At 43.7% G+C, this 26,626-nt stretch overlaps 1 protein-coding gene and 1 non-coding gene across 2 annotated transcripts; one reads left to right on the top strand and one right to left on the bottom strand.

Annotated features, from left to right (window-relative positions):
- Nucleotides 1–1,730: 1,730 nt before the first annotated feature.
- On the top strand, nt 1,731–1,804 carry Trnan-guu (transfer RNA asparagine (anticodon GUU)). The gene has a single exon. It is a non-coding gene; the product is annotated as a tRNA-Asn (tRNA).
- Nucleotides 1,805–4,765: 2,961 nt separating this feature from the next.
- LOC127223278 (low affinity immunoglobulin gamma Fc region receptor III-A) lies at nt 4,766–12,278 on the bottom strand (the record flags this gene model as incomplete). Its single annotated transcript, XM_051185758.1, has 4 exons — nt 4,766–4,982; nt 5,098–5,272; nt 8,239–8,496; nt 12,002–12,278. Coding segments are annotated over 4 exons (780 nt in total), but the record flags the coding sequence as incomplete, so codon positions are not given.
- Between the last annotated feature and the right edge of the window lie 14,348 nt (nt 12,279–26,626).

The raw sequence follows: 26,626 nt of genomic DNA, 5'->3' as shown, positions 1-26,626 counted from the left end.
ACCCCGTGTGCACACAAATGTCAATTATATCTATTTTGAATGTTTTTTTTTTTGAGTATAAATGATTATATGTGTAATAGGACCCAGCATAGAGTATATGCTCATTTTGAAACACACACACACACACCACACACACACTTGCAGTTTTCCTGTAATACATATACTCCTTGCAGAAAAATAGAGAATAAAAATATAAAAATATAAAATGAAAATATAAAGGCACCCCACTCTCATCATGCAGGAACTACCAGTTCAGCGGGAAAGCAAGGATTTAAGAGGAGGTTTTGTTTTGCTTTGTTTTTCAGAATTGACTGTCCCTTATATGGCTCTTCTTTCTGAGATTTACTCCTTCAACTTTTGGTTTTTAAAATATTGTATGAAGGGGCTGGAGAGATGGCTCAGCCGTTAAAGGCTAGGCTCACAACCAAAAATAAAATATTGTATGAAGACTTAGTATTTGTTATCTCTACTATATGAAAACCATTTATTAGAATAACACCCAAAATTAGGTCAAGACCAAATGAAACAGTGCAATGTAGTTAAGTCTTAGGGTTTACTGTGTTTGCTGATATATTTCCTTGGCATTTGGCGCTGGAGTAATAGCTGAGAGCTTATATTCGGATTCACAAACAAAACCCAGAGAAAGCTAGCTAGGAACGGCCTTTTGGAATCTCAAAACTCTCCCCCTAGTGACACACCTCCTCCAACAAGGCCACATATCTTAATTCTTCCCAAACAGTTCCACCAATTGGAATCAAGCATTCAAATATATGAGCCTATGGGTGCCATTCTCATCCAATCCTCCACAAAGTACAAAAACAATTTCAATGGAAAGGTCCGTAGCCATATGTATGCATGTATGTATATACATATACACACATAAATATACATATATATGTATGTCTATATCACACATGTTTTGTGGTATATATGTCGCAAAATATAAAATATATGCGTGTGTGATTTCTGCACATAGGTATCTCTGTTTGTATGAAATCTTTGCAAATATTGACCTGCACTTAAACTGAATCTCAGTATTAACAGAAGATGCTACAGACACAGACACAGGGAGGTACTAGTGTGTGGGAGCTCCAGGGAACTCCTGAGACCTGGGCAACACAGAAAAACCGCTCATTGGACCCTAGCCCTGATGGGACCCTTAAGCTGAAGGCAGTAGAACAATGGGAATGTGCTCTTTGATATTCTTTTGCAGATGTGTCAGCGTCGTCGACTTACAAAAATTTTTCAGTTTTCCGTTTTGCCTGGGTGACTCACGTGCCAGTAGACTTCAAAACCCTTGGTGTGGTTTATTTTGTTGTAATATCCCTTAGTACTTTTTGCCAGGCATGCCTGGAAACGTAGTGGTTATGTGAAAAATAATGAGTTAATGAATCAGTCCTTACACACGCACAGTTGCATGCGTAAATTATCTAGATCAGCAACGTTTCTAAGCAAAACCAACTGAATTCCCAAACTCAGAGAGCATCCATTTTGGATTTCCCAAAGGCTCTTGGTTCGTTCATCCTCTTGAGCTCCCCTATTCTCGGTCTCAGTGGGTAGAACCCGGACCTTTTCTTTTTGAAGTGGGTGCTGATGCCCTTCCTTACTTGCAGGATTCACTGCAGGATGCCGCCAGTTTTGTTCTCAATTTCAACCGCAACTTCTGGCACATATAGACGACCAATATATCCTTTAGTGAACTGCCTTGACGGCAGCAAAACATGCTGTCTGTCTCTGTGGCGCAATCGGTTAGCGCGTTCGGCTGTTAACCGAAAGGTTGGTGGTTCGAGCCCACCCAGGGACGCGAAGGACTATTTTGTAAACTTCACAGACTTGGAATCTGTCGGTCGAGCAACTTAAAGCAGCTAGCTGACATACTTAACGCTGTGCTTAAAAACTCCTCGGCCTGCGTGTTTTGGAGCCGTTTCTTGTTTTCGCGGTTAAGGCTGCTCTAATTACATCAGAAAGCTGTTGTTCTGGGAGTTTGGACGTTCAGTGTTGATCATACGAGGACGACTACCTTATCTATCCTGAGGAAACTGTGCCTAGCTTTCCTTCCTATTTCCTTGCTCCCGAATCCCTCCCTGGCTGCCGCTTGCCACTCCTTACTTGCTCTTTAATCTCAACTTCATCTGCTAGGACCTCGAGGAGTTCCCTTTCTCAGTTCTTTAATTCTCGGCTCCTGTAGCTGCCCCAGAATTTGGTTAACTCTGTACCCGAGCAACGATCAGCATCACCCGCTTCAATACCTGGCACCATCCTACGCCATCTCTTTAAGCTCAGACAGCAAGCGAGTGGTCTCAGAATTCCCCCCCGCCCCACTCCTCCCTCACTGCCTCTTTTAGACCCAAAAGAACCGCATCTCCTAAACTCAGCTTGGCTTTTAATACTTTGCCCTGGACTTCCAACTTCTTTCTTTCTTGCCTGGCAAACTTCGCCTTTCGTGCCTTCTTCCAGAACGAACCTTCTCTGCAGGCTTCCTCCACTTTCCTAGTACCTGCCTGTCTGTTTGGCTCACTAGAACCAAAACTTCTGGACACAGGATGACACTGAGCTGTTCATGAAATCTTTGCAGCACCTACATTCACTGCTGGCCCATTGTAGGTGAGGAAGGCAAGCACAGGACACATTTTACTACCTTGGTCTTCTTGGTTTACATATACACATTCTTGCTATAATGCAATAGGCAGATTAGTTCCCCCATCGGGATGACTATGGCATGCATGTCCTTCCCCAGACAATGCTAGGAGAAACCTCAGAACCCTCCCACCCACAACCTGCACTGGGCTATACATATTTCGTCTCTGAAAAATCACTCATTTCCCTACCCTTGGCAACAATCAAATTTATAGTTTCCATTGTTCAAGTGCATGCCCAATGCAGCTGGGTATGAAGAGCAGAAGAATTGACCCAACCTGAATTGGTTTGGGGTATCTTTGGCAACCTTTTAGGGAGACTCTCCTATTTACCATCGTATGCGTAGGCACAATTGGGAGAGCATATGACTAAAATCAGATGTGTTTTGGGAAGGGTCATAGAAACAGAAAGGCTGGGTTTTTATAGTCACAGTGCCATTTCTGATTTTTACTAAGACGGCTTTGGTCAACAGAACTGTCTTCATCTTATGGCCATTCCTTTGTGGGAACTTGTGGTGTATTTGCTCACTCAACACAACATGGGTTATTTGCTGTTTCTTTTTAATCCCACCCCTGCCCCCCCCCCCCACAGTGGCCCAGAACTGACTGATACCCTGGGCCCACGAATGAAGACATTTCAATATGACATGCTCTGAGACCACCCCAATTCCAGTGGAGACTCCTCAGGACAACTCAAGCTGATATCACATTACAACTTATTACTTCACTTAGTTGTGGCTTCTGGTCTAGGCAGATAACCTTATCTCTGGCTCAGATAACGATGTCTCCCTGGTGCCCTAGGCGCCTCTCTCTCTCTCTCTCTGTCTCTCTCTCTCTCTCTCTCTCCCTCCCTCCCTCCCTTTCTTTCTTAGTTTTATTTTGTGTATATGAGTGTTTTGCCTGCATACATATGCACACCACATTTGTGTTTGGTGTCTGTTGTCAGTGGAAGTCAGAAGAGGGTGTGGGATCCCTTAGAACTGGAGTTACAGAGGGTTGTGAATCAGCCTGTATGTTCTGGGAATCAAATCCAGGGCCTCTACAAGAACAGCAAATGCTCTTAACTGATGAGTTATCTCTCCAGCTCCCTCCTCTGCTCATATATATATTTGACATGGAGCTGGAGAACACTTCCTGCAGAGACACTGGGGTCAGTGCCCAGCACCCACATGGTCGCCGACAACTCTCTGTAACTCCATTCAAGAGAATATGACTCCCTTTTCTGACCTCTGAAAACACCAGGCACATAGGTGGTATGCATACATACACAAAGGCAAAATACTCATGCACATAAAAACAAATACATCTAAATATTTTGACAGTTTCATAAATATTTACAATATATTTTGGTAATTCTCTGTAGAAGAAAAAGCAGGCATGACCTGGTGGCCAGGCTACTTGGCATACTGCACTTTTAAATAAGAAGCATGGCATACCCTGCCCCAGAAGTCAGAACATTGAATTCTGAAGTAATGTGGGTAGCTGGTAGCTGGATTGTTTGGACTCTTCATGTCGCCTTTAATGTGATTCTTCCTAATAGAGACCCTGGTGGTATGAGCACTCACCATGCAATCCGAGGTACTGTACTAACCAATCTCAGGTTTCCATTATGCAAATGGTTGTTCCCATGCAACAAAGCAGATGCTATTCCCTGAAACTGTCTCCAGAGTAGTTCATCTCCATGCTCTTTACCAGTGCACGGTCATTGCTGTCTTGCTGGGGGATGCCTGGGTTATGATGGCAGTTCTCACCCTCCACTGCCTTCTTTCACCCCTTCTCACTCCACCGAAGCCCCTCTTTTTCTGAACAAGTCCCTTTCCAACTTTCTTCCATGTCTTGTTTGTTTCCCACTGAGTTTAATTTGGGTTACTTGCATGAGAACAGGTGGTAGGTTATTTACGGGAACAAGGGGAATTTACAGAGCCTGCAAGAGGGAAGAAAAGGACTTCTTCCTCCCCCCATAAATCATCAGCTGGCTCTGGCTGATGGGGGTCTCCCTTCCCCTGGCTCTTAGCTGTCTACTCCATCAATTCAGATGCACTGCTTGGGTTCCCAGGACTCCCCACAATCTGGAAGAAGTCTGGGGGGTTCCCTGAAGGCAACCAGGCCTGAAGGGACAGATGCAGTCATTCACTTTTCTACAGAGGTTTATTTAGGAACAATTGTTAAGCACTGAAAGGGCCACCATCCAGAGCCCAGGCTGCTCTTTTGCAATGAGGGAATGTTTGGGACAGGGAAAGCATCAAACTCTGAGGCATCACTTGTCCAGAGGGCAGCTATGTATCCACTGGCTTTTCACTGTTGGCCCTTGAAGATCTGAAGCTTTGCTTTTCCTCTGAGATGGTCCTTTGGAGACAAAAAGAAAAGTGAGTATTACCCCTTGCTGCTCAAGGCATGGTGCCTAATGTAGATGATGAGGTTGCAAGTCCACCTCTTACCACCCCATGAGATAAGGACTCACTTGTCCTCAGGTTCCTTGCTCCAGTACAACTTGGGTTCCTCATAGACTGCCGTTGACCTTTGAAGACCCCTCTGCACAGAGAAATACAGCACTGTGTCTATTGTAAACAAGAGTCCTATCAGCAGGCAGAAAGTGATTTGATGCCACGGTAGAAAGGTGGACGGAGATATCGGATCTGGTGGGAGAAATAGAGAGATGAGAAAGACGACTCTCATTAAGGCAGAGATTTGGAATAAACAATGAGGTCAACACCACCAGTGTTCCTGACACCTGCCGAGGATCAGGTAGGAGGGATACATGGGAGAGCATGGGCAAGTTCTTCACTCCCTTTCACTGCATTTCCATTTTAGTGCCCCCTAAGTGAGATCAGCAGACCAAAATGCTAAGTCACTGCTTCAGCTCGTCAGGTGGTGACTCAGCAGGGGACGTCTGCAGGAATCACATGTCTACAGGAATCACATGACAGTTGTGAAGCTGTCACATTACTGTCATCTAGAAAGTGGAATAATGTGTGCATTTTAGTTTATTTTTTGTTTCTCTTTCTCCTTTCTTTTTGGTTAATTTTTAGAAACAACACCTCACTATGTAACCTTGGCTGATCTAGAACTCGATGTGTAAACCAGACTGTCCTCACACTCAGAGATATCCACCTGCCTCTGCTTCCTGAGTCCTGCTATTAAAGATGTGCACCACCAAGTCCAGCTCAATATTTTCCTTATTTAAGTATTTTTAATTTTAATTTTATGTGTATGGGCACCAGGTTCATGCCTGGTACACAAAAAAGGCCAGAGAAGAGTATTGGATCCCTTGGAACTAGAGTTACAATTGTGAGCCACCATGTGGATGCTGGGAGTCAAACCCAGGTCCTCTGGAAGAGCAGCCAGTGCTCTTAACCACTGTGCAATCTCTCTAGCCCTGGGTTCAATTATTTTTCAATTAAAAATTTTAGGATGTGATGTGTGTTTGTATGCTCATGCATTTGTATGCCTGTGTGTGCACTTGTGTGAATGCATGGGTATAAGCGAGTGTGTGTGTGTGTGTGTGTGTGTATGTGTGTGTGTGTGTGTGTGTGTGTGTGTGTGTGTGTGTGTATGTGTGCATCCATATAGAGATCAGAGGACAATCTTGGCTGTTATCCTCAGAAATGTTGTTCACAGATGGGCAGTGGTGGTATGTGCCTTTAGTCCCAGCACTTGGGAGGCAGAGGCAGACAGATCTCTGAGTTCAAGGCTAGCCTGAGCTAGTTTTAAGGCAGTCAGGACTACAAAGAGAAACTCCATATTGAAAAATAAAGAAGGAAGGAAGAAAGGAAGGAAGGAGAGAAAGAAAAAAGAAAGGAAGGAACAAAGAAAGAAATTCTGTTCACTTCCTTTAGATGATGTTTTGGTTAGTGTTTATTATCAATATGACACAACCCAGGGTCACTAGGGAAGAAGGGAACCTCAGTTGAGTAATGTCTGACTAATGATTCATGTGGGAAGGCCAGCCCACTGTGGGCAACATCATTCCTAGGCAGGTAGGCCTATACGGACACTAGGGAGGTAAACTATATAGGAAAACAAGCTGAGTATGAGCTAGGGAGCAAGGGAGTGAGCAGTATTCCTCCATGGTTTCTGCTATGGTTTCCCTCAATGATGGACTATGACCTACAAGTATAAGTTGAAATAAATAAACCCTTTCCTCCTCCAAGTTGTTTTTGGTCACGACCTTTATCACAGTCCATTGGGCTGGAGTTTACTGCTTGGGTAAAGGGAATGCCCCAGGGTCCCTTGTCTCCTAGTGTCGGGATTACTGTCAGGATTATTGCTAACCAAACCTGACATTGCTTTGTGGCTCTAGGGCTTTGGTGTTTGTGAGGCAAGCACTTTAAGATGAACTAAGCTAGCTCTCCAGCCCAGCTGCATTTATTTGTTTGTTTGAAACAGGGTCTTTTACTACGTGGCCGTGGCTGGCCTGAAATTCACTTATGTAGACCAGGCTGGCCTCCCACTCATAGAGATCCACTTCTTGGGATTAAAGGCACATGCCACCACGCCTAGGCCAGTTTTAATTTTAACTTTTAAAAATATTTATTAAATTTCTTATGTATGTGTGTGTATGAGTATATGCAGTGCCCTGGCAGGTGAGAAGAGGCACCAGATCCCACAGAACTGGAGTTATGGACGGTTGTGAGACACCATGTGGGTGCTTGGAATTGAACCCAGCTCCTCTGCAAGAGGAGCCAGTGCTCTTAACTGCTGAGTCATCTCTCGAGCCCCTTAACTGTGAACACATTTACCTTGATAGCATAAAGAACTCCCCTCACATGTCTTTTACTTAGATTCTCCAGTTGCTTACATTTGACTTGTTTGTCTCATCACTTGGTCTTCTCTGCCACCTTTTGTGGTGGTTTGAAGGAAAATGCTCCCCAAAGGCACACATTTGAATGAGCCCAGTTGTGGCTCTGTTTTGGGAACTGTTTTGGGAAGGATTAGTAGGTATGTTGTTGGAGGAGGTGTATCTCTGGGGGTGGGCTTCACCAGGCTGAGTATTTCATGTTCTCAGCCTACTATGTGAAAGACAGCTTGTGGAGAGGATATGAGCTCTCAGTTACTATTCTAGTTCCATGCCCGCCTGCAGCCACGCTCCCCACCATGATAGTCATGGACTCTCCTCTGAAACTGTAAGCCAGCCTCCAATTAAATGCTCCCTTTGTAAGTGTCCTTGGTCGTGGTGTGTCCTCTCAGCAGTATAAAAGCAACTAAGGCACCCTTTGAGAGTACACTAGGTCCTCCTTATCCCTGCCAGATTAAGATTAAACAAAAACCGGAGAAGGCCAGCAAAGGTTCTTGCTGCCAGTCCTGATCATCAATCCCCAGGACTCATGTGGTGGAAGGAGAGAACTGCCTCCTAAAAGTTGTCTTCTGACCTCCACAAGCTCACTGTAGCGTGTGCACACAGACATGCACACATAACTCACATTACATAACAGTAATAATAAAAGATAATACATAATATTGGTCATAAATAAAATACATTTGAAAATAAAATTTATATTATAAATAATATAAATAAATAAAAACCCAACAACAACAATAATAATTAATAATAATAATAAAAAACATAGCGCATTGTAACAGGCTCTGAAGAGCTCGCTCTTACCTCCTACAATGATTCTCAAGGTCTCTGAAGACTTGTTGTTTCGTCCAATGATCCCTCGGCAGAAGTAAGTACCACTGTGATTTTGTGTAGCGTTTGGAATGTAGAGTTCAGAGTTCTTATGGAAATACTTCTTGCCTTTGCCGTTGTGTAAATAGGTGACCTTATATACAGGTCTGTTTCTCCAGCTGTGGCATTTCAGCCGAATGGGGTCCCCCTCCCGGAACTCAGGCCGCTGAGAGGTCTGAAGCAACAGCCAGCCTGAAAGACAGGGGGTCTTAGAGGCGGGGCCGAATTCTGAGCACAAATCTCTTCTGAAGGCGAAGCTCTGAATAGCTGGATCCCCAATGCAATAGAAGCCAGACTGAGGATTGCCCTGCACTGTGCCTCATGTCACACCAGGACCTTTTGACTAAGGGAGAAAAGGCACACACACACACACACACACACACACACACACACACACACACACACACACGATTAGTATGAAGAACCAAGAATAAGGGAGTTGAGAAGCAAAGTTGAGGATATCTGCAGGATTCCTATACGCTGGGCTTACATTTGGTCTGGCAGGTAATAAAGATTCACTGTTTTTTCTAAACCAAAGTGTGGAAAGTACATTTAAAAATAGCTTTCTGGCCCGGCAGCGGTGGTGCACACCTTTAATCCCAGCACTCAGGAGGTGAGGCAGGAAGATCTCTGTGAGTTTGAGGCCAGCCTGGTCTTCAAAGTGAGTTCCTGGATACATACTGCTTTCTCCACTTTAAAAGAATGGTCAGGTTTACAGATATTGAAAGACTCTTTCCATAGATGTGTATTTAGGAGACCAGTGTCCATGGAAGGGGTTACAAAAGTGGTGTGGGAGCCCTCAGTGTAAAAGTCAGAAGGAGGGCAGTGGGGGAAGGAAGGGAGGAATGGAAGAAGATGATCAGGAGGGAGGGAGAGGTGAATGTGGGCTGTCACAGTCATCTCCGGTTTCTGACAGGCCATGGGGCCTCAAGTAGACCATGACTGAGCATGGCTTTCATGTGAGGACTGAGCATGTGAGGACCACCAGGATGCCTGTCCTCACAGTCACCTCAGGTAATCAGACTCCACAGAGAGAATGTGACAACAAGATAGGAGGGGACCTGGGGAAATAAAAATTACAGTCGGATAAATATCCATAGCACGTGCAGATATTAATGGGCTAATGCCAGGAGCACAGAAAAAGATTGATGTGTTTTTTAGGATTAACAGTTTTCCCTGGGGGAGTAGGGCCAGAGGGCATTAAAGTATTTTATTGCTTATTGATTTTTGAAATACAATCCTAATGATGTTTATATTAAGAACAAAGAAAAATATCAGGGGGCTTTTTAAATTTTACTGTCTAGTACTAAACAAAATTGGTAGAATGTTTTGGTGGAGATTCTTTACCAGGAAGACTTGCCAAACCGAAGGCAATTTCTTTCCTTTTTCTCTTTCTTTCTTTCTTTCTTTCTTTCTTTCTTTCTTTCTTTCTGTCTTTCTTTCTTCCTCCCTTTCTTTCTTCCTTTCTTGAGACAGGTTTCTCTGTGTATCTTTGGAGCCTATACTGGCACTCACTCTATAGACCAGGCTGACCTGGAGCTTACAGAGATCCACCTGCCTCTGCCTCCTAAGCACTGGGATTAAAGGCGTGCACCACCACTGCCTGGCCTAGAGGGCAATTTCTAATATTTAATAAGGTAGATCTTTATAGGCAAAGACAGTATACAAGAAGCAGAGGCAAGAAAAACAGGGGTTTAGGGCTCAATTAGACTACATAGTGAGCTCTAAGCAACTCTGACCTACATGATACTTACTATTAAAAATAAATAGAAAGAAATGCCACAAACTAACAAAACTATAAACAAACAAGCTATATTGGTTATCAAAATACCCTGTGTCTATTTAGCTTTTTTTTAAACTGAGGAATGTATTATAATTAGCATAAGAAGATTGTGATTGATATGGATACAGTTTGGTGTTTAGGGTAACATTCTTTTATTAAAATAGTGTGTCTATTGTTTTTTGAGACAGGGTCTTATGTAGTCAATGTTGCTTTGAGCTTACTTAATACAGCCAAGGATGGTCTCTCCCCACTTGCTCCCTCTGCTCTGTCCCCCAAAAGCTGGAGTCACAGGTAAATTTCACTATAATGGCTGGTGGAATATTCTTGTTCTGTCTATCTTGCTGAGAACATAACTAATAAGAAGGTGTGTGTGTGTGTGTGTGTGTGTGTGTATTCAACAAACATGTGAGATACATTTTACACTGGGGATTTTCAGATGACTAAGGTGTATGTCTCCTAACCTTACAGAACCTACAGTCTAGAACTTAGGAACACATATACTCTGAAGTATTCATTATATTGCAGTGTGGTAAGTTCTATAATGGGCTAAGAGAAAGAGACTATAGAGCCCATGAGCTTAAAATAAAAATAAATAAATAAATAAAAACTACCTAAGTGAAACCGGTCCTAAAGGAGAATCTGGGTTTTCCCGGTGAGTTTAATGCTCACAGTTGCAGCCTCATGCAGGTCTTATTAACTAGATGCCCAGAGCCCATTCCTCGAGCAAAGGAACTGCAAGAACCAGCTATTTAATAGACCCAATTCAATGGGATCCTTCTGTAGAAACACTTCAGTCTCACCACCTTCACTCCCCTCCAGGCCTTCCCACCAACTCATATTGCACAAATGGGACAGCCATGAAATAGAGCAAGGCTTACAGTATTTGACGTGATTTCGAGGATACTGAGAAAGATCTATGCTGGAGTTCTCTTACACACTTGTGGTACCAGAATGTTGCTAATTGACCCAGACATGTCCATCCCATGATACATGTAGAGGACGAGTGTGTAGACACCTCCACATAGCCATATGAGGACTCCAGAGCCCCAGACCCATGGGAAAATGGCAAAGCCTTCTCTAAGGGTAAGACTTAGAAGGATGGTCTGAGAATGGATGTATGCAGAAAATGTCCACCATAGCCCTCTTCCCCTGGATGTTTATGGGCTGAAGACAGCTATAGAGATACTGACTCTAAACCTGCCCCCTTGATCATCTGTATATAGCAAGAACCCTGGCTGCTTGTTTGTCTGTATGTAATAACCCAGATTCCTCATTCGGCTGCATGCAACAATCCCATTCCCTGCTCAACCGTATATAATAAATAAGTTTCCTGGGTGCTGTGGTTTCTCTATCAGAGAGCCCAGTGCATTGGGTCCCAGTTTTTGTGTGTCCATGTGTGTTCATGTTTTCTTTATTCCCTTTCCTCTCTAGTCAGGTCTGTCCCTGGAGCCATGCTAGATGTGGCAGCACTGGAAGGGTTCAAGCGTGTGTTAACATGAGAGTTCTAGCATGGCACTGATGGGAAGATAGTACAGAGAGGCATGAAGTGATGTGTAACAGACTATGAAAGACCAGCAATTGAGGACTGAGTGTACAATGTGAGCATAAGAAGGAAACTGATCCTAAGATCAAATTCATCAGTCTAACTAATAGCTGTTATGGGACATGCCCCTCAGAACACGTATCCATGTTGCATGGTATTCTGTGAAAATGGCAATTCCTGGAATCGTTCAATGCCACCGTCCTGTATGCTCCACAAGACAGGCTTTCATGCTTTGCTTAGGGCTTACTTTACAGCTAGCACTACAGTTCTGTTCCCATCTGGCAGGACACATATCACCTCACTTCCATATTAACACAAACCATATGGCTTTCCCCCAAGTAATTCAGGGCCCTTCTTTCACTCCAACTCACCTACATGAACTTCTAGGTTCACCGGGTCACTGGGCATGGAGAGGGCTGTCTGGCACTTATACTCTCCACTGTCCTTAACCTTGACAGATCCAATGAAGTAGCTGGGGTCCTGTTGTGAAGTGAGGGTTCCATTATGGTACCACTTGGTAGAATTGTCCCCAGGTGAGTAGGTACCCTGGCACCTGAGGGTCACACTGTCTTCCTGGAGCACCCTGACCCATTCAGGGTGTAGGGTCAACACAGCCTTTTGTAGACCTGATGAGGAGATACAGATGAGTGTTATTCACCAGTACACCCAGAGTAACACAGGAAGAGTGAACAAACCCATAGTGTTCTTAGGCTGTCTATGATTCATTCTTATGGCATCTAGGCAGGGAAGCTCTTGGCCCCAGTTTTGATCCTTTCTGTAGCTGGGGAAAAACTGGCTAGAGATGCGTAAGGCTTATCCCAACTGTGTTAGGGAATTGCTCCCAGCCCCCAGACACGCCAGACACCATACAGTGCTCCTTTCCCAACTTTCTGTGGCTTTTGTGTGTGCCTCACTCAATCAATCTAAGACCCTGAAGCAAACTCACCAGCTCGGATGCCAGAGGAAACTGCAAGAAAAACAAAAATGCATGCATCAGATGTTGAGCAGGGTGACTCCCTCCCCACCCTTTGCTCCAGCTGGTTCCTTCTCTCCTCCAACACCCTGGACCTGTTCTGCAGGAAACTCAAATCCTCATTTTTTGATACTGTTCCCTTCATCCTGTTCCTCATTCAAACTGTCAGGTTAAAAATAAAGATTGCATTTCCCTAAATCAAGCCACAGACATGTTACACCTAAACCCTACCTAGTAAGAGAAGACACGAAAAGGGAAACCTGGGTTGTCAGATCGGAAGGCACAAATCTAGGGAACCACCTGGTTCTTGCTCTTCAATTTGCGCTCAGGGAAATGGAAACCCAGAGGGGTGGACTCACAGCCGGCCCCTGGTGAAGCACAGATCAGAGCCTGGGTGTTGCATATCTCTAACAATCTGTCTTAGGAGTTAAGTCTGGGCCCATGGTGGGGATTCCATGCCTACCCTGAAAGGGGGAGAGGTCTCTGCTGAACACAGACCATCATGAGCTTTACCTTCAGATAAACTGAGCCCCACTTACCTATGAGTAGCAGAGCTGTTGGTGGTAGTAGCCGCCACATGCTGCAGCACTAGACAGAAAATGTCACCACAGATAATCCGGAACCCTTAAGGGGCCTATTTGACTAGAAGAGAGGAAGTACATGGCTTTTCCCCAAAGTCCATCATTCCACCCCCACCCCATATAGTCTCTCTCACTAGTTTCCCTTTCCAGAACCATATCTGATTCCTAATATAAACTCTGGTAATTGAGCCCTGTGGCAAAGCAGGGACAGGAGGGAGAGTGCCTGGAGAGGCCACCAAGTGGGGTGGGGGACCTGTTCTCTGTATGTCACAGCTGAGCACCTGGGGGACACACAGACTCTATCAGAGGGTACTTCTGCCAGTCTCAGAGCACCCAGGGCCAACCAAGGGACAGCACGACCCGGCGGTGGCCTTTACAGCAAGGGCTGTGTACCAGGAGTCCCTTGGCTCTCTCAGAATTTATTACTTTCCTGCTTGGCCCACATCCAGCCCAGGGACTAACTACATATGTAACAATATATAAAAATGTGTATTTGCATATAAAATAGTAGTTTAAACTTTCCAATCCATTAGTGTCTCCTTTCAATATTATCTCAGTCTACATTTTCTTTCAAATGTCTACCCCGGGGACACATAATCCAAAGGAGTTACCAGATTCTTAGTTTGGCTTTGATCACTACGTTCCCTTTTTGTTGTTGTTGGTTTGAGTTTTTGAAGAAACTCACACAGGAAGAAAGGAATGTTCTGGAAAGAGGAGAAAACAGTGGAAGGCTCAAAGAATCACAGAGAAGTAAGAGTTCAAGGCAAGGAGAAAAACTCCTTCAATATTTTCCCACTCTGTATGATTCTATTGCTTATATAAAGGAATCAGCTGGTACGCCAAGCATGCCCACTCTTTTGTGGAAAAGCTGAGATAAAGACTCGAGCTGTGGGGACCTGGCAGCTGGTTTCCGGACGAAACATCAGCTACTGGTGCTGAGCCCCAGACTTTGTTGCTGCTCTCACAGTTAGGTGTTCAGTGAAGGGCTGAAGGTCTTAGAGGCTCCCCTATTTGACAGGCCACTATCTTTCTGACACCATTCTGAGTGGATTTTTTATGCTGAGCTTCAAAGGCACCAGAGGTTTCAGTTCACAGCCACTTGACTCTCTGTGCCAAACCTGTGATGAGGCAGGACATTGAGGTGGCAGGAACATGTAGCTGAGGAGGTTGCTTACCTCATGGCAACTTTAATGCGGCTGAGGGCTGTGCTCACCACAGTAGCTTGGAGTACTTCTGTCTTTAACCATTTTCTGGGCCTGGGCTGGTCTATAGGTCAAATGGTCAGAGTGCAGGGTTCCTCAACAGAAAACGTGGAGGGTGGCAGAATATGAAGTGGTAAAATTGGTTAACATCTTCTCATACCCACCTCCTCCCTAACATAGTCACACATTATTCCCCCCAACCTCCATTTAACAAAGCTAAGTGTTTGACTGTCATATCAACTTAACTCCCAGACAAAAGAAATCAAATGACTGTTTGGTAGGGCTGTTCCCCCAGTGGGTTTCTAGGAATCTGGGCAGCTCTCACCCAACTTGGGTGAGCAATTCAAGTAGGAAAAATGAGGCTTAGCAAGGGCTGAGTGGAATAGGGGCTGCCAAAGGGGCCTGCTGACCACTACTTTGGGCTAATGCCCTTTCAACTGCAGAATCATGTGAAAATCACTTGTGAGGTTTTACTTTTGCTTTGTTTTGCTTGCTAATTGACTGTTGCCCATTGCCATCCAATCCTACTCATGTTCTTGCAGCAGCCCCTCCTTAACTGGCCCACGGTTTAGATGTCTGATGAAGACAGACAATGGGCATGATCCAGACAGCCATTCGAATGTTGCTCAATAAGTTCACATTGTGTAAAACACAGCTGGTGATCTGGAAACTTAAAGCTTTGATGCTTGTCCAGAAAACCTAAAACAGAAAAAAATATGCCTACTGGTCTGTGGGCAGTCTCTAAGGTAAAGGGTATGTATTCCCAGGCACTTTCTGTTCTTCAATTTCCTGGTGGCTTTCTGTTGTTTAACTTGTGGCATAAGGCTCTGCTTTAGTTTTCCTTCTTTGAGTTTCAGTTTTGTCTCTGATACATCATTTCTGCATGGTTCTCAAACAAGGAAAAAAGTTGTTAGTAGCATTGGCATAGTTTGATAGGAAAGAGAGGGGAGAGCACACAAGATGGATGGGGTTCTAATTACTTTTTATTGCTGTGATAAGACACCATGACCAAGACAACCTATAGAAGAAAGGTTATTGGGGTTTGGAGTTTCAGTGGATAAGTTCATGACACCTCTAATCCTTCCCAAACAATTCTACCACCTGGGGCTCAAGTATTCAAATATGGGAGCCCAAAGAGCCTATTTTCATTCAAATCATCACAGGCAAGAAGCATCCAGAGTGATTTTATGAGTGCTCGTGGAGTATCCCTTAAATGGAAAGTTATTGGGGTTGTTGCTAGGATTGATTTTACAGTTGGGTAAGGTTAAGGTTCTTACAGAGAAGCACAGTGTACTTGGGATGTCTTATACAGAATCTTTCTGTGAACATAGTTATCTTCACCTTTCATTTTTCTCCTTCCTTTTTCCCGCTCATTCTTTCCCTCCTTCCCCCTCATCTCCTCTTCCTTTATTTCCTTCAGCACTGGGATGCAAAGAGCAGCACAAATTATTGAGATTATAGAAGTGAATTAGTTAGAATTCTACAGCATTTATAGATTCTTAGATAGACACCATGAGGTAAGAATCTCAAGTGCTCTAAGGACTATGAAGGTGCTTTTGAAACACTGCACATGTGCAGATAAGGCAATGCTGGTCCACGTTTGTGAAAGGCCTGTATGGGAGAACATATGTTAGTTGGACCACAGCTGATAAAGGAGAAGCATAGACTCTTGTTCATGTGACATCTATCTGGTCTCACATAAGCCTAGGATCAAATCCCAACTCCATTTACTTAACCCCTATAATATATCGGTTTCTTTATCTATAAAGCAGGTCTAGTAATAATAGCATTAACTTCAAGGAATTGTGGAGTTTAAGTGAAACAATTCAGACAGTTGTTGGTTTGGTATGTGCAGCCATACCTGTTGGTTAGAGATAGAAGATGGGTGATTGAGGCTTTCCTTAGTTTTCTGGTTTCCCTTGTATTAGTCATTTTTTTCCTCTTCACTATGACTGAAGGATTTGTTTTGGCATATGGTTTCACAGGACACAGTCCATCATGGTGGAGCCCACACATCTGCAGGCAGCACCATGGAACGGGAGCATGCAGCTGGGACTCTTTACCCACTCATGGCTTGTCAGAGGAAAGAGCAAAGACAGTAGGTCTGGAAGCAGGGTGAGGCTATAACCCTCAAGGCCTGCCCCCGGTTTCTTCAGGTGGATGACTTCACCTCTTAAAGACTGTGCCACCAGCTAGGGGCCAAGGGCTTGTGGGTGACATTTCACATTTAAACTGTGAGAGCTGGCAACACCGCTGACTCTGAAACTCTCTTAGGTCCTTGTGCTTCAGTGTGACTTGTCACATTGTGAACTGTAAGGCCTTGGAGGGCCTGGGGTCTGCACATTTTGTTTAATGGCTCTGTTGCCAATACTCAGCCCAGGGTCTGGCACCTAGGAGGGACTCGTTTAATAGTCAGGCAGGAGAGGTTAGGTGGGACTCTCTAGCAGAGAGAGAACCTTGGGATGAAACTAGGTCCATGTGACATGGAGGGAATCAGACTTACAGAATGGAGGAAAGGTAAAGAACCACATGGCAGAATATAGACTCATAGAAATAGGTTAATTTAAGTTGTAAGAGCTAGTAGGGAACAAGCCTAAGTTAAAGGCCAAACTTTCATAATAAATAATAAGTCTCTGTGTCATTATTTTGGGGCTGGTAGTCCCCCCAAAAAATCTGACTACAGAAAATTGTATTATTATTTTTTTTAAATTTTGTGTATGTATGTTTTATTTGTAGGTTTACCTGTGTGTGTGCGTGTGTGTGTGTGTGTGTGTGTGTGTGTGTGTGTGTGTGTGTGTGTGGTGCCAGTAGAGGTCAGGAAAGGGAGTTGGGATCCCTTGGAACTAGAGCTACAGATGGTTGCCAACTGCCATGTGGGTGCTGGGAGCTGAACCCAGGTTTTCTGCTGGAGCAGCCAGTGCTCTTAACCATTGAGCAACCTTTCCTGCCCCCTACCTAAATACATTTAAAAAAATAAAAAATCATTGTCATATTTGAAAAAATATGAAAGCACTCTAATCACCTGAAGAGTAAGCTACAGTGCAGAGAGATTAAGAACAGCGACTGGTCAGATCATGTCAATATCTAGTTGACACTCAGGCCTTATATTGTAAAGGTCTTCTGTGTGGCCATGAATGGTGGCACACACCTTTAGTTCAAACACTTGAGAGGCAGAGGCAGGTGGATCTCTGTGAGTTCAAGACCAGCCTGGTCTACATAGTGAGTTATAGAATAGCCAGGGCTACGTAGAGAGACCCTGTCTCACCAAACAGACAAACATAAAAGATCTTCTGTTTTAAAAGTGAATGTGCATTTGTAGAACCTAAGAGAGGTGCCAGGAAGGTAGAGCTGACAATACTTGAGTGCATGATTGCCCATTGGAGGTGATGGAGAGGTGCCAGGGTGAGGCTCAAGTCCTTCCTTCTTCCTGATTAGGAGGGTGTTAGCTTCTTCCGTGGACATGAGAGATGCAAGGGGAGTGGGAAGCTTTGAGGTGGGAGATGGTGTTCTCAGCTTTTGCTGTTGCTGAGGGCGAGGCAGTTGTGGAGATTTCAGGCGAAGATGCCAAGAAACCAGTTTAACATGAAGCCCTGAACCTCAGAAGGCAGGTGAGGACCAACGACACAGTTTAGGAGACACATGTGTTTGAAGTTCTAAACTTTAGATGAAAGTTGAGGCTCTTTCCTAAGACAACATACAAAGCCACACTCTAATTTAGGAAGATCCATGCCAACCCCTGCAGAAACCCTAGGAAGGTAACACGCAGCTCACTTGCAGAGTGCTTGCAAGCATGCTAGCCACTCGGGATTATAGTGGAAGGAACTCACAATAGAGTATAGATAAGCTCGACAGTGTCCTTACACCTAACTATAAAGAGTATCTGGGGGAGAGAAGGGGAGGAGAGTGAGGTAAAAGAGGGTGGGGTTGAGAAGGAGAGGAAGCCAAAGAAGAGAAACTTGGCACACATTTTCACACCCTGTGAAAATGAAGAAAGGCTAACAGAGGAGTTTGGGCAGAAGAGGCCCAAAAAAGGGAAAGCAGGAAGAGCATCAGGGAGTGGTCCACAAAATTGGAAAGGGCACATGGGGTTCCATCAATGTCACAACGGGGTGCTAGCCATGGCCCAGTTTCAGAGGTCAGAGCTGAAGGACAAAAGCTTGATAGTTTCGGCTGAGAGTTAAGAAGATGGGGATTTTTTAGAGATTCCTGTTCCCTTTAGGATCTCTGTCAGGAAGGAATAGTGGACATTTGTCCTGGATGTGCAGATCTCCTTACCTCTCTTCATGTGAACATTTCATTCTCTTGTGGGGAAACACCACTGCTCAGTGTTAAAATGTGGCTACCTCTTTCTACCATAGAGCTAAAGAGATCTGGTCCTCCTTTCCCCTACTATGGGGCACTGTTAAGGGCAAAATTGTATCTAGCCAAAATCTATAGGTCAAAGTTGATGTGTTGAGCCTCTTTTTCCAGGGACAGGGCTTTAAAGCGGCCTGCCATTAAATTAAAGCAAAGTCATTATAAGATGGTTCCTACTATGATATGACCAACACAAGAAGGATTCAGGGGGCTGGAGAGATGGCTCCAAGGTTTAAAGTACTGGCTACTCTTTCAGGGCACCTAGGTTCAAGTCTCAGGACTCACATGGTAATTCAGAGCCTCCCTGACTGCCTTGTATGCTAGTGGAAATGGCTCCCATGGGTTCCATGGCTTGTAGCATTTCTAAAGCTGTTTAATAGGATGGGAAATAGTAAGTGAAGGTATATGTGACTTTGGTGACACCATCCAAGTTAGGAAGTCATGAAGTCCTCCATCCTCTGGAAGAGCAGCAAATGCTCTTAAACACTAAGCCATCTCTCCAGCTCCTGTGTAGGCCTTTAGCTGTTTGATGAATATAATATAATGGAAAGTAAAAGATGTATGACTTCCATGTGTAACTTCATGAAGGGGACTATGAAAAAGGTAACTTGGTTGTCTTTGGAATAGGCCAGACCCAGAATTCCGATAATTTACTATTTAAAGACTGTGTGTGTGTGTGTGTACACGTGCTTATGTGGTGTGGTGGTGGGGATATGTGCACACGTGTGCAAGTGCCTGTGGAGGCCAGAAAATTGCATTGCATTGGGCCCCCTAGAGTTACAGGTGTTTGCATGCTACCCAATGTGGATGCTGGGAACTGAACTGTGATTCACACCTTTAATCTCAGCACTTGTGAGGCAGAGGCAGGTAGATCTCTGATTTTGAGGCCAGCTTGGTCTACAGAGAGAGTTTCAGAACAACCCAAGCTACATAGAGAAAGTCTGTCTCAGAAGTGTGTGTATGAAGGGATCCCATCTCTCGATGGAAAGTTATTTGTAGTCCTTTTCAGAGAGCATCTCATTGTGTATCTCTGGCCTGGAAATCACAGAGATATGCATGTGACACCTATAGCCATTTTTAAAAACAATGGCCACAGATATCAACTAACTTTTTTTTTTTAATTTCTCCATCTTTTAGGATCGTGGTGGTTAATATGAAATCCTTTAGAGTGGAAAGGGCCTGTAGCTATGTATGGGAGACAGGAATATAAAAGGAAGGGAAGAACTTTCATTCTATTCCAAGAAAAGTTATAGAAAGAAGGAAGTAGCTGATAGTAACTAGAAAGAAGAAAGTCAGATGTTACCGATGCATTCCCTTCCCCATGTAGAAGTCTGCCTAAGATTAAAATATCAAAGAGCCATTCTTATCTCAGTTACAGAGCAAGGCTCTGTAACAATTCAACAATTGGTTTAACAGAATCTGATTAATTTCCTATCTTCCTCCCTCCTAGTACAATCCAGCTTTTATTCAATAGTCTACTTTATCCCTGTCTGGTTGGGTGGATCTTCACTTATCTAAACCTATAGGGAAATGTCAAGTTGCCCTGGCTTTTTATTAATCACATGGAAGAAAGGGGAGCATTGTCCTAATCAGATAATCCAGGTAGAAGGGCAGAGAGTTTGGGAGAGAGTATTTTTCATCTACCGGACATGAGGAAGGGTTAACTTTCTTTCAAATTCTGTTGGAAGCTTTTGTTAAGACTCTGAGGCTGGGTTTGTGATGGCACATCCCAGTAATCCTAGCCCTTTGGAGGACCATGAATTAGTTCCAGGCCAGTCTGGCCTACATAGTGAATATGCCTCCCAAATCCAAGGTCTTGAGATGTAGTTGAGTGATGGAGTATTTGCATGCATTTAGCCTGGGACTTTGAAGACAAGAAGACCAAGGTCAAAGGCTAAATAAATAAATAAATAATCAAGGTTAGACAAATGGAGGGGTAGAATGTGTTTTGGTGACCTCATGAGCTTCTGAGGTTCTGAGGCAACTGATTCAGATGTCTTCAGTTTAAAGCACATCTACTGGGGCTGGAGAGATGGCTCAGAGGTTAAGAGCACTGGCTGCTTTTCCAGAGGTCCTGAGTTCAATTCCCAGCAACCACATGGTGGCTCACAACCATCTATAATGACTTCTGTGCCCCTTTCTGGTGTGCAGATATACATGCAAGCAGAACACTGTATACATAATAAGTAAATCTTTAAAAAAAATAAAGCACATCTACTGATTACTTAAGCAGCTCTGAGTCTGGGCTGTTCTCTTCTGCTGAAGGAATCCATGGGATATATAGACATTTCCTGAGCATCTACTCAAAGGATAAGAAACTCTATTGTTTTAAACAGGGTTTCACTCCATAGCCTAGTAGGCCTTGGACTCACAGGAATCCTCGGCACGAGAGCCTTGACTCCTTGGCAAAATTTAAGAAGAAACTAATGATGAGTAGAGGAGGAGGGGACAGTTAGTGAAAAAGAGAGAATACTGACCTAGAGGCCAGGGACTCTTGGCCTGGTTCTTGAACCCAGGTGAGAAGTTGAGTCTGACCAGATTTGAATGTTTACAGCTGTAAAATGAGGGAGTACACTATTTGTTTGCTAAGATGCCCCTCTGGTTACAAGATCTTTATATACTGGGCAAGATGACCTTGAATTCACTGTGGTCTTTTTGTCTGAGCCTTCCAAGAACAGGCACTGTAAGGCATGCTCACTTCACTCAACCAATTTTATGTCTTACCAAATATCAACTAGAGAAAAGATGGTCCCCCCAACAGTTCACAAAGAAATTGACAATTAATGTCTACAGAAAGACAAAAAGAAGTTTACTGTTTTGTTTTGTTGAAACAAGGTCTCACTATGTAGCTCAGGCTAGCCTCCAACTTGAGATACCTCTGTTCAGGTTCCCCAGAGTGGAATTACAGACAGGTAACATGACACTTATCTTTAATTGTCTTTTAAGCAAATATTCTACTTGCTTATTTTAATTCTCAAAACAAAATATGTAAGTGCAAAGTACAAATAAGAATCAGAATCATTTAATAAAACAGTGCTCACTTTATAAGTCTAGTAAGCAAGGAAAAGAAATAGGAAACTGGCAGTATTGAAGGAAGAAGATAGAGATATGAAGATATTTTTTATTCTTATATTAGATGTCTATGGATGTTTTTCACCCTGTATGGATGAACCAGGTGCACGTGGTGCCCTTGCAGTCCAGAAAGGAGTGTCCCATGCCTTAGAACTGGAGTTACAGACAGTGGCTAACAGCTATATGGATGCTAGGACCCTGGTCTTCTCTGGAAAAGCAGCCAGTGCTCGTAACTACTGAGTCATCATCACTCAAGCCCAGAGACATGGAAATATTAAATGGGGCAAAAGGTAGAAGAGAACCCCTGGAGGGGAGATTTAAAAAGACAGATGTTGCTAGATATGGTGGTACATGCCTTTAATCTCAACACTCGGGAGACAGGGGGATCTCTCGAGGTGACAGCCAACCTGGACCATGTAGTGAATTCCAGGCAAGCTAGGGTAACATAACAAGACTTTGTCTCAAAGGAAAAAAAGAAGACACATGCTGGAAAAGTGAAAGAATGTACCAAGGAAGACATTGAATCTTAGAAATAAAAGGAAAAGGCAAGTAGACTCAGGCACAGAGCAGTCTGGAAACAGTTATGCCTAGAGATGGAAAATTAGTCATGGGAACCAACTGAGAACAATTTCTACAAACAGGGCAAGACAGAAGTAAGAGGAGAAAATGGTATGGAATTTAAATACATATTGTGGTGTGACCTTAAACCCTAGCTTGTTTACTTTGCCCATGGGTATTCAAATAGCATATTGCCCTATGAGAACTTTTCCAACCATGATACTATCTCTTAGAACAACTTAGAACCAGCCTACCTTATGCTATCCCACATTAGAGCATAGTTAGACTCTGATACTGTAGGGTATTTGTACACTGTGTGAAGGTGTATTGCTGTGATAATAAAAAGCTAAACAGCTAATAGCTAGACAGGAGGTATACGCAATTGCCAGGGAAAGAAAGGAAGAGGAGGAGAATCTAGGTGTGTAGGAAATACCAAGAGACACAGAGAGGAAACAGGAGGTACACGATGAAAGAAAAGTAAAAAGTCCCAAGGCAAAATGTAGATTAATATAAATGGCCAATTTTCAGTTATAAGAGCAAGTTAGGAACAAGCCTAAGCTATAGGCTAAGCTTTCATAATTAATAAGTCTCAGCCAGGCAGTGGTGGCACACACCTTTAATCTCAGCACTAGGGAGGCAGACACAGGCAGATTTCTGTGAGTTTGAGGCCAGCCCGGTCAACAGAGAGAGTTCCAGGACAGCTAGGACTATATAGAGAAACCCTGTCTTGGGAAACAACAACAACAACAACAACAAAAGGCTCTGTATTGTTATTTGTGAGCTGGCAGCCCAAAGAAAAGTCCAATTGCACATGGCCTCCAACATGAAGGCTGGAAAAATCCACATACGGCCTGAGACTCAGCGTGTGTGAAGATGTGTCACTGTGATGGGTTAAATAAAGAGCTGGTGGCCAATAGCTAGGCAAGAAGAAGGTAGGTGGGACTTCCAAGGACAGAGAGGACTCTGGGGAAAGAAAGACTGAGTGACCTGCCAAACATGCAGAGAAACAAGAGGTGCAAGATGGAAGAGAGGCGACACCACATGGCAGAACATAGATTAATATAAACGGGTTAATTTATGTTATAAGAGCTAGTTGAGATAAGCCTAAGCTAAAGACCGAGCTTTCATAATTAATAAGAAGTCTGTGTCATTATTTGGGAGCTGGTGATACAGAGAAAGAGTTGCTACACTCTGTTCAAATTACAAAGTAAGTTTTTAAAAAGTTTAAAATGTATATTTATTTCTTTTTAAAATATTTTATTTGTTTATATTTTATATTTGAGTACTCTGCATGTATATCTATCGGCATGACAGAAGAAGGCATCAGATCTTATTACAGATGGTTTGAGCCACCATGTGAGGCTTGAACTCAGACCTCTGGAAGAGCAGCCAGTACTCTTGATTGATAAGTCATCTCTCGCACGTGCTTGATGAGTGTGTATATCTGTGAATGTGAGTGCAGGTGCCCTCAGAAGCCAGAGGGATCAGATCCCCGGAGATGGAATTGTAGACAGTTGTGAGCCCCCAGATGTGGGTCTTGTGAACAAAACTTGGGTTTTCTGTAAGAGCAGTACATGCTCTTAAGTGCTGAACTGTCTCTCCAGATCCTACAAAATACATTTTTTAAAGTTAGTTTTAGGGGACTGACTGATATTCTAGAGGACCTGGCTTTGATTCCCAGCATCCACATAATGACTTACAACCATCTATAACTCCAGTCCCCAGGGATCTGATGCTCTTTTCTCACTCCACAGACACTGTGTGTCCATGATACACATATATTCACGAAAGCAAAACACCAATTGCATACAATTAAAAAAGATTAAACATTTTTAATAAATACATTTTTGAAAAGTTTGTTTTTACCTTTTAACTGATTCATAAAAGGAAGAAAGAAAGAAAGAGAGAAAGAAAGAAAGAAAGAAAGAAAGAAAGAAAGAAAGGAAGGAAGGCAGGCAGTTTGAGTTTATGGGTACCAAGTGATAGTCCCATGCTGGTCTGTAACTATATTATGTTTAAACTAGTCTCCTGAAGCATTTACCATTTCTTTCAAACAGCAAAATTTTGAAGTTTCAAAACAGAAGACTGGTGGAGAGCTTTGTTATGAGAAGAATTCGGGTCTAGAAGGAAGGAAATCCAGGTTTTGGTTTCAGTCTCATGGGGCATCAAACTACTTCCCTTCTCTAAGTCTGTTTCCTCATTCATAAAGTTAGGTAATTAGGTGAGATGTATCCAGCTCTTACCAACCTATCTGCTCTATTTTTTCCAGTTGAGGTAGGCCAGAAAGACAGGAAAAATTAAGGGGACATATGATGGGAAAGACACCCTTCACCCAGGAATCGGAAGCCCCCGTCAACTGAGAAGCAGTAATTCCAGTACAATGAACATTAGCCGTGAAGGACATCAGCATAAAAACAGTATTGTTTTAAATTAGCAGTGAACTATACTAAGGACTATGCATATGACCTTGGGTTCCAGGGCCTCATTCCTCTGACATTTCCTGAGACTCAACCACGACTGTCTTCCCACCATGTATTCAGGAGAACCAGACTCTTCTGTTTTGAGTGCAATCCTGCCACCACCCCCCCATTCCTGCCTACCAGAGATCTCATTTAGATGCCTTAGCAGACCTTTAAGATAGTAGCTTCAAAACCTACCAAAATGGTGTCTTTGAGTATTGTGAAGATGAGGAAGGACTTTCAGGCAACACCATACTCATGCTTTCAAGTGTTTTGTGGGTTCTGTGCCGCTTCCCTTCCTCTTAACCCTCATGCTAGCGTCTGTGTTAAACTTTCTTTATTAGCCTCCAGACCCTGCCTCATACTGACTACTCCTGAAAGTGTTGCCTGAGCCAAAGCCGTGAACCCTCCACTAGACCCCAGTCAAGGTTTCTAAAAGATGAATGGAGCTTCTGGGGATGCTGTGGTGACATAGTGAGGGGGCTGGAAGAATCAGCAAAGCAAGTCTTTAACATGTACAAATTAGCTATAAAAATGGAATTCTTGCTTTTACTCAGGCGCAAAATAGTCAGAGAGCCACTTAGGGAAATGAAGACTTAGTTCTTGAAAAGGAAATGGGAGCCTGGTGGTGGTGGTACATGCCTTTAATCCCAGCAAGCAGGCAGATCTATCTCTGTGAGTGAGAGGCCAGCCTGCTGGTCTACAGAGTTAGTGCCAGGGCAGCCAGGGCTACACAGAGAAACCCTGTCCAAAAAAAAAAAGGAAATGGAAGTACTGCTTTGTTTTAATTAGTGCACCCTGCAACCTGAGGCAAGCTAGAAAGACAGGGAAACATTAGAGAAGATGAAAAGGGAAAAGAAGCCCCATAACTGAAGCCGCTCACCAGCAAAGAACCAAGAATTCCAGTGCATCTTACAGTCATACTCCTCCCTTCCAGCGGCAAGCCCACGGTATCCCAGGCGTTACACCAGAAATCTCATTTATAAGAAAGGACACGCCCCAGATCCTTGTACAATCCTAGTAGCTTCTGGTTTTGTTTTATCAGATTATAATTCGGAAAAAGATACCTCCAGAACAACCCTTGAATCTTGAATCTTACTTAGCAAAAGAAGGGGTGGGTGAACTTCTTGACACCTCTTGAGATGTAGTCTGAAAGCCACCAGAATGGCATACATGACAGATCCTAAACACTCAATTGTGACTCTTCTTTGAGGGACACATTCTCGTACGTGGGATGTTGTCATCTTCTGAAGCTTTCAGAGAAGTTCACACTCACATCTTAGATGTACCTTCCTTTCTCCCAACCCTAGCACTTAAGCCTTTTATTAAAATATCTTGAGCTGGGCACATCTTTGATTACAGCACTAGGGAGGCAGAGGCAGGTGGATCTCTGTGAGTCTGAGGCTAGCTTGGTGTATATAGAGAGTTCCAGGCCAGCCAGGGCTACATAGAAATCTTGTCTCAAAAATGAAAAAGAGAGAGAGGGAGGGAGGGGGAGAGAGGAAGGGAGGGAGGGAGAGAGGAAGAGGGAGAGAGGGAGGGAGGGGAGGAAGGAAGAAAGAATGGAGATTGCTCAGCTAGTAAAAGTGCTTGTGGCCAGGCCTGCAGACATGAGTTTGATCACCGGGGCCCACACAGTAAAAGGAGAGAATCAATGCCAGCAAGTGGCCCTCAAACTTCCACAGGTGCATGAACTTGCACTAATAAAAATAATAAAACAAAGTGGGCCATGGTGGTACACGCCTTTACTCCCAGCACTCCAGAGGCAGAGGCAGGTGCATCTCTGTGAGCCTGG

Source organism: Phodopus roborovskii, unplaced genomic scaffold (genome assembly GCF_943737965.1).
Source record: "Phodopus roborovskii unplaced genomic scaffold, PHOROB, whole genome shotgun sequence".
NCBI lineage: Eukaryota > Metazoa > Chordata > Mammalia > Rodentia > Cricetidae > Phodopus > Phodopus roborovskii.
Note: the sequence above shows the minus strand (reverse complement) of the source record. Positions and strands in the feature narration are given on the sequence as shown.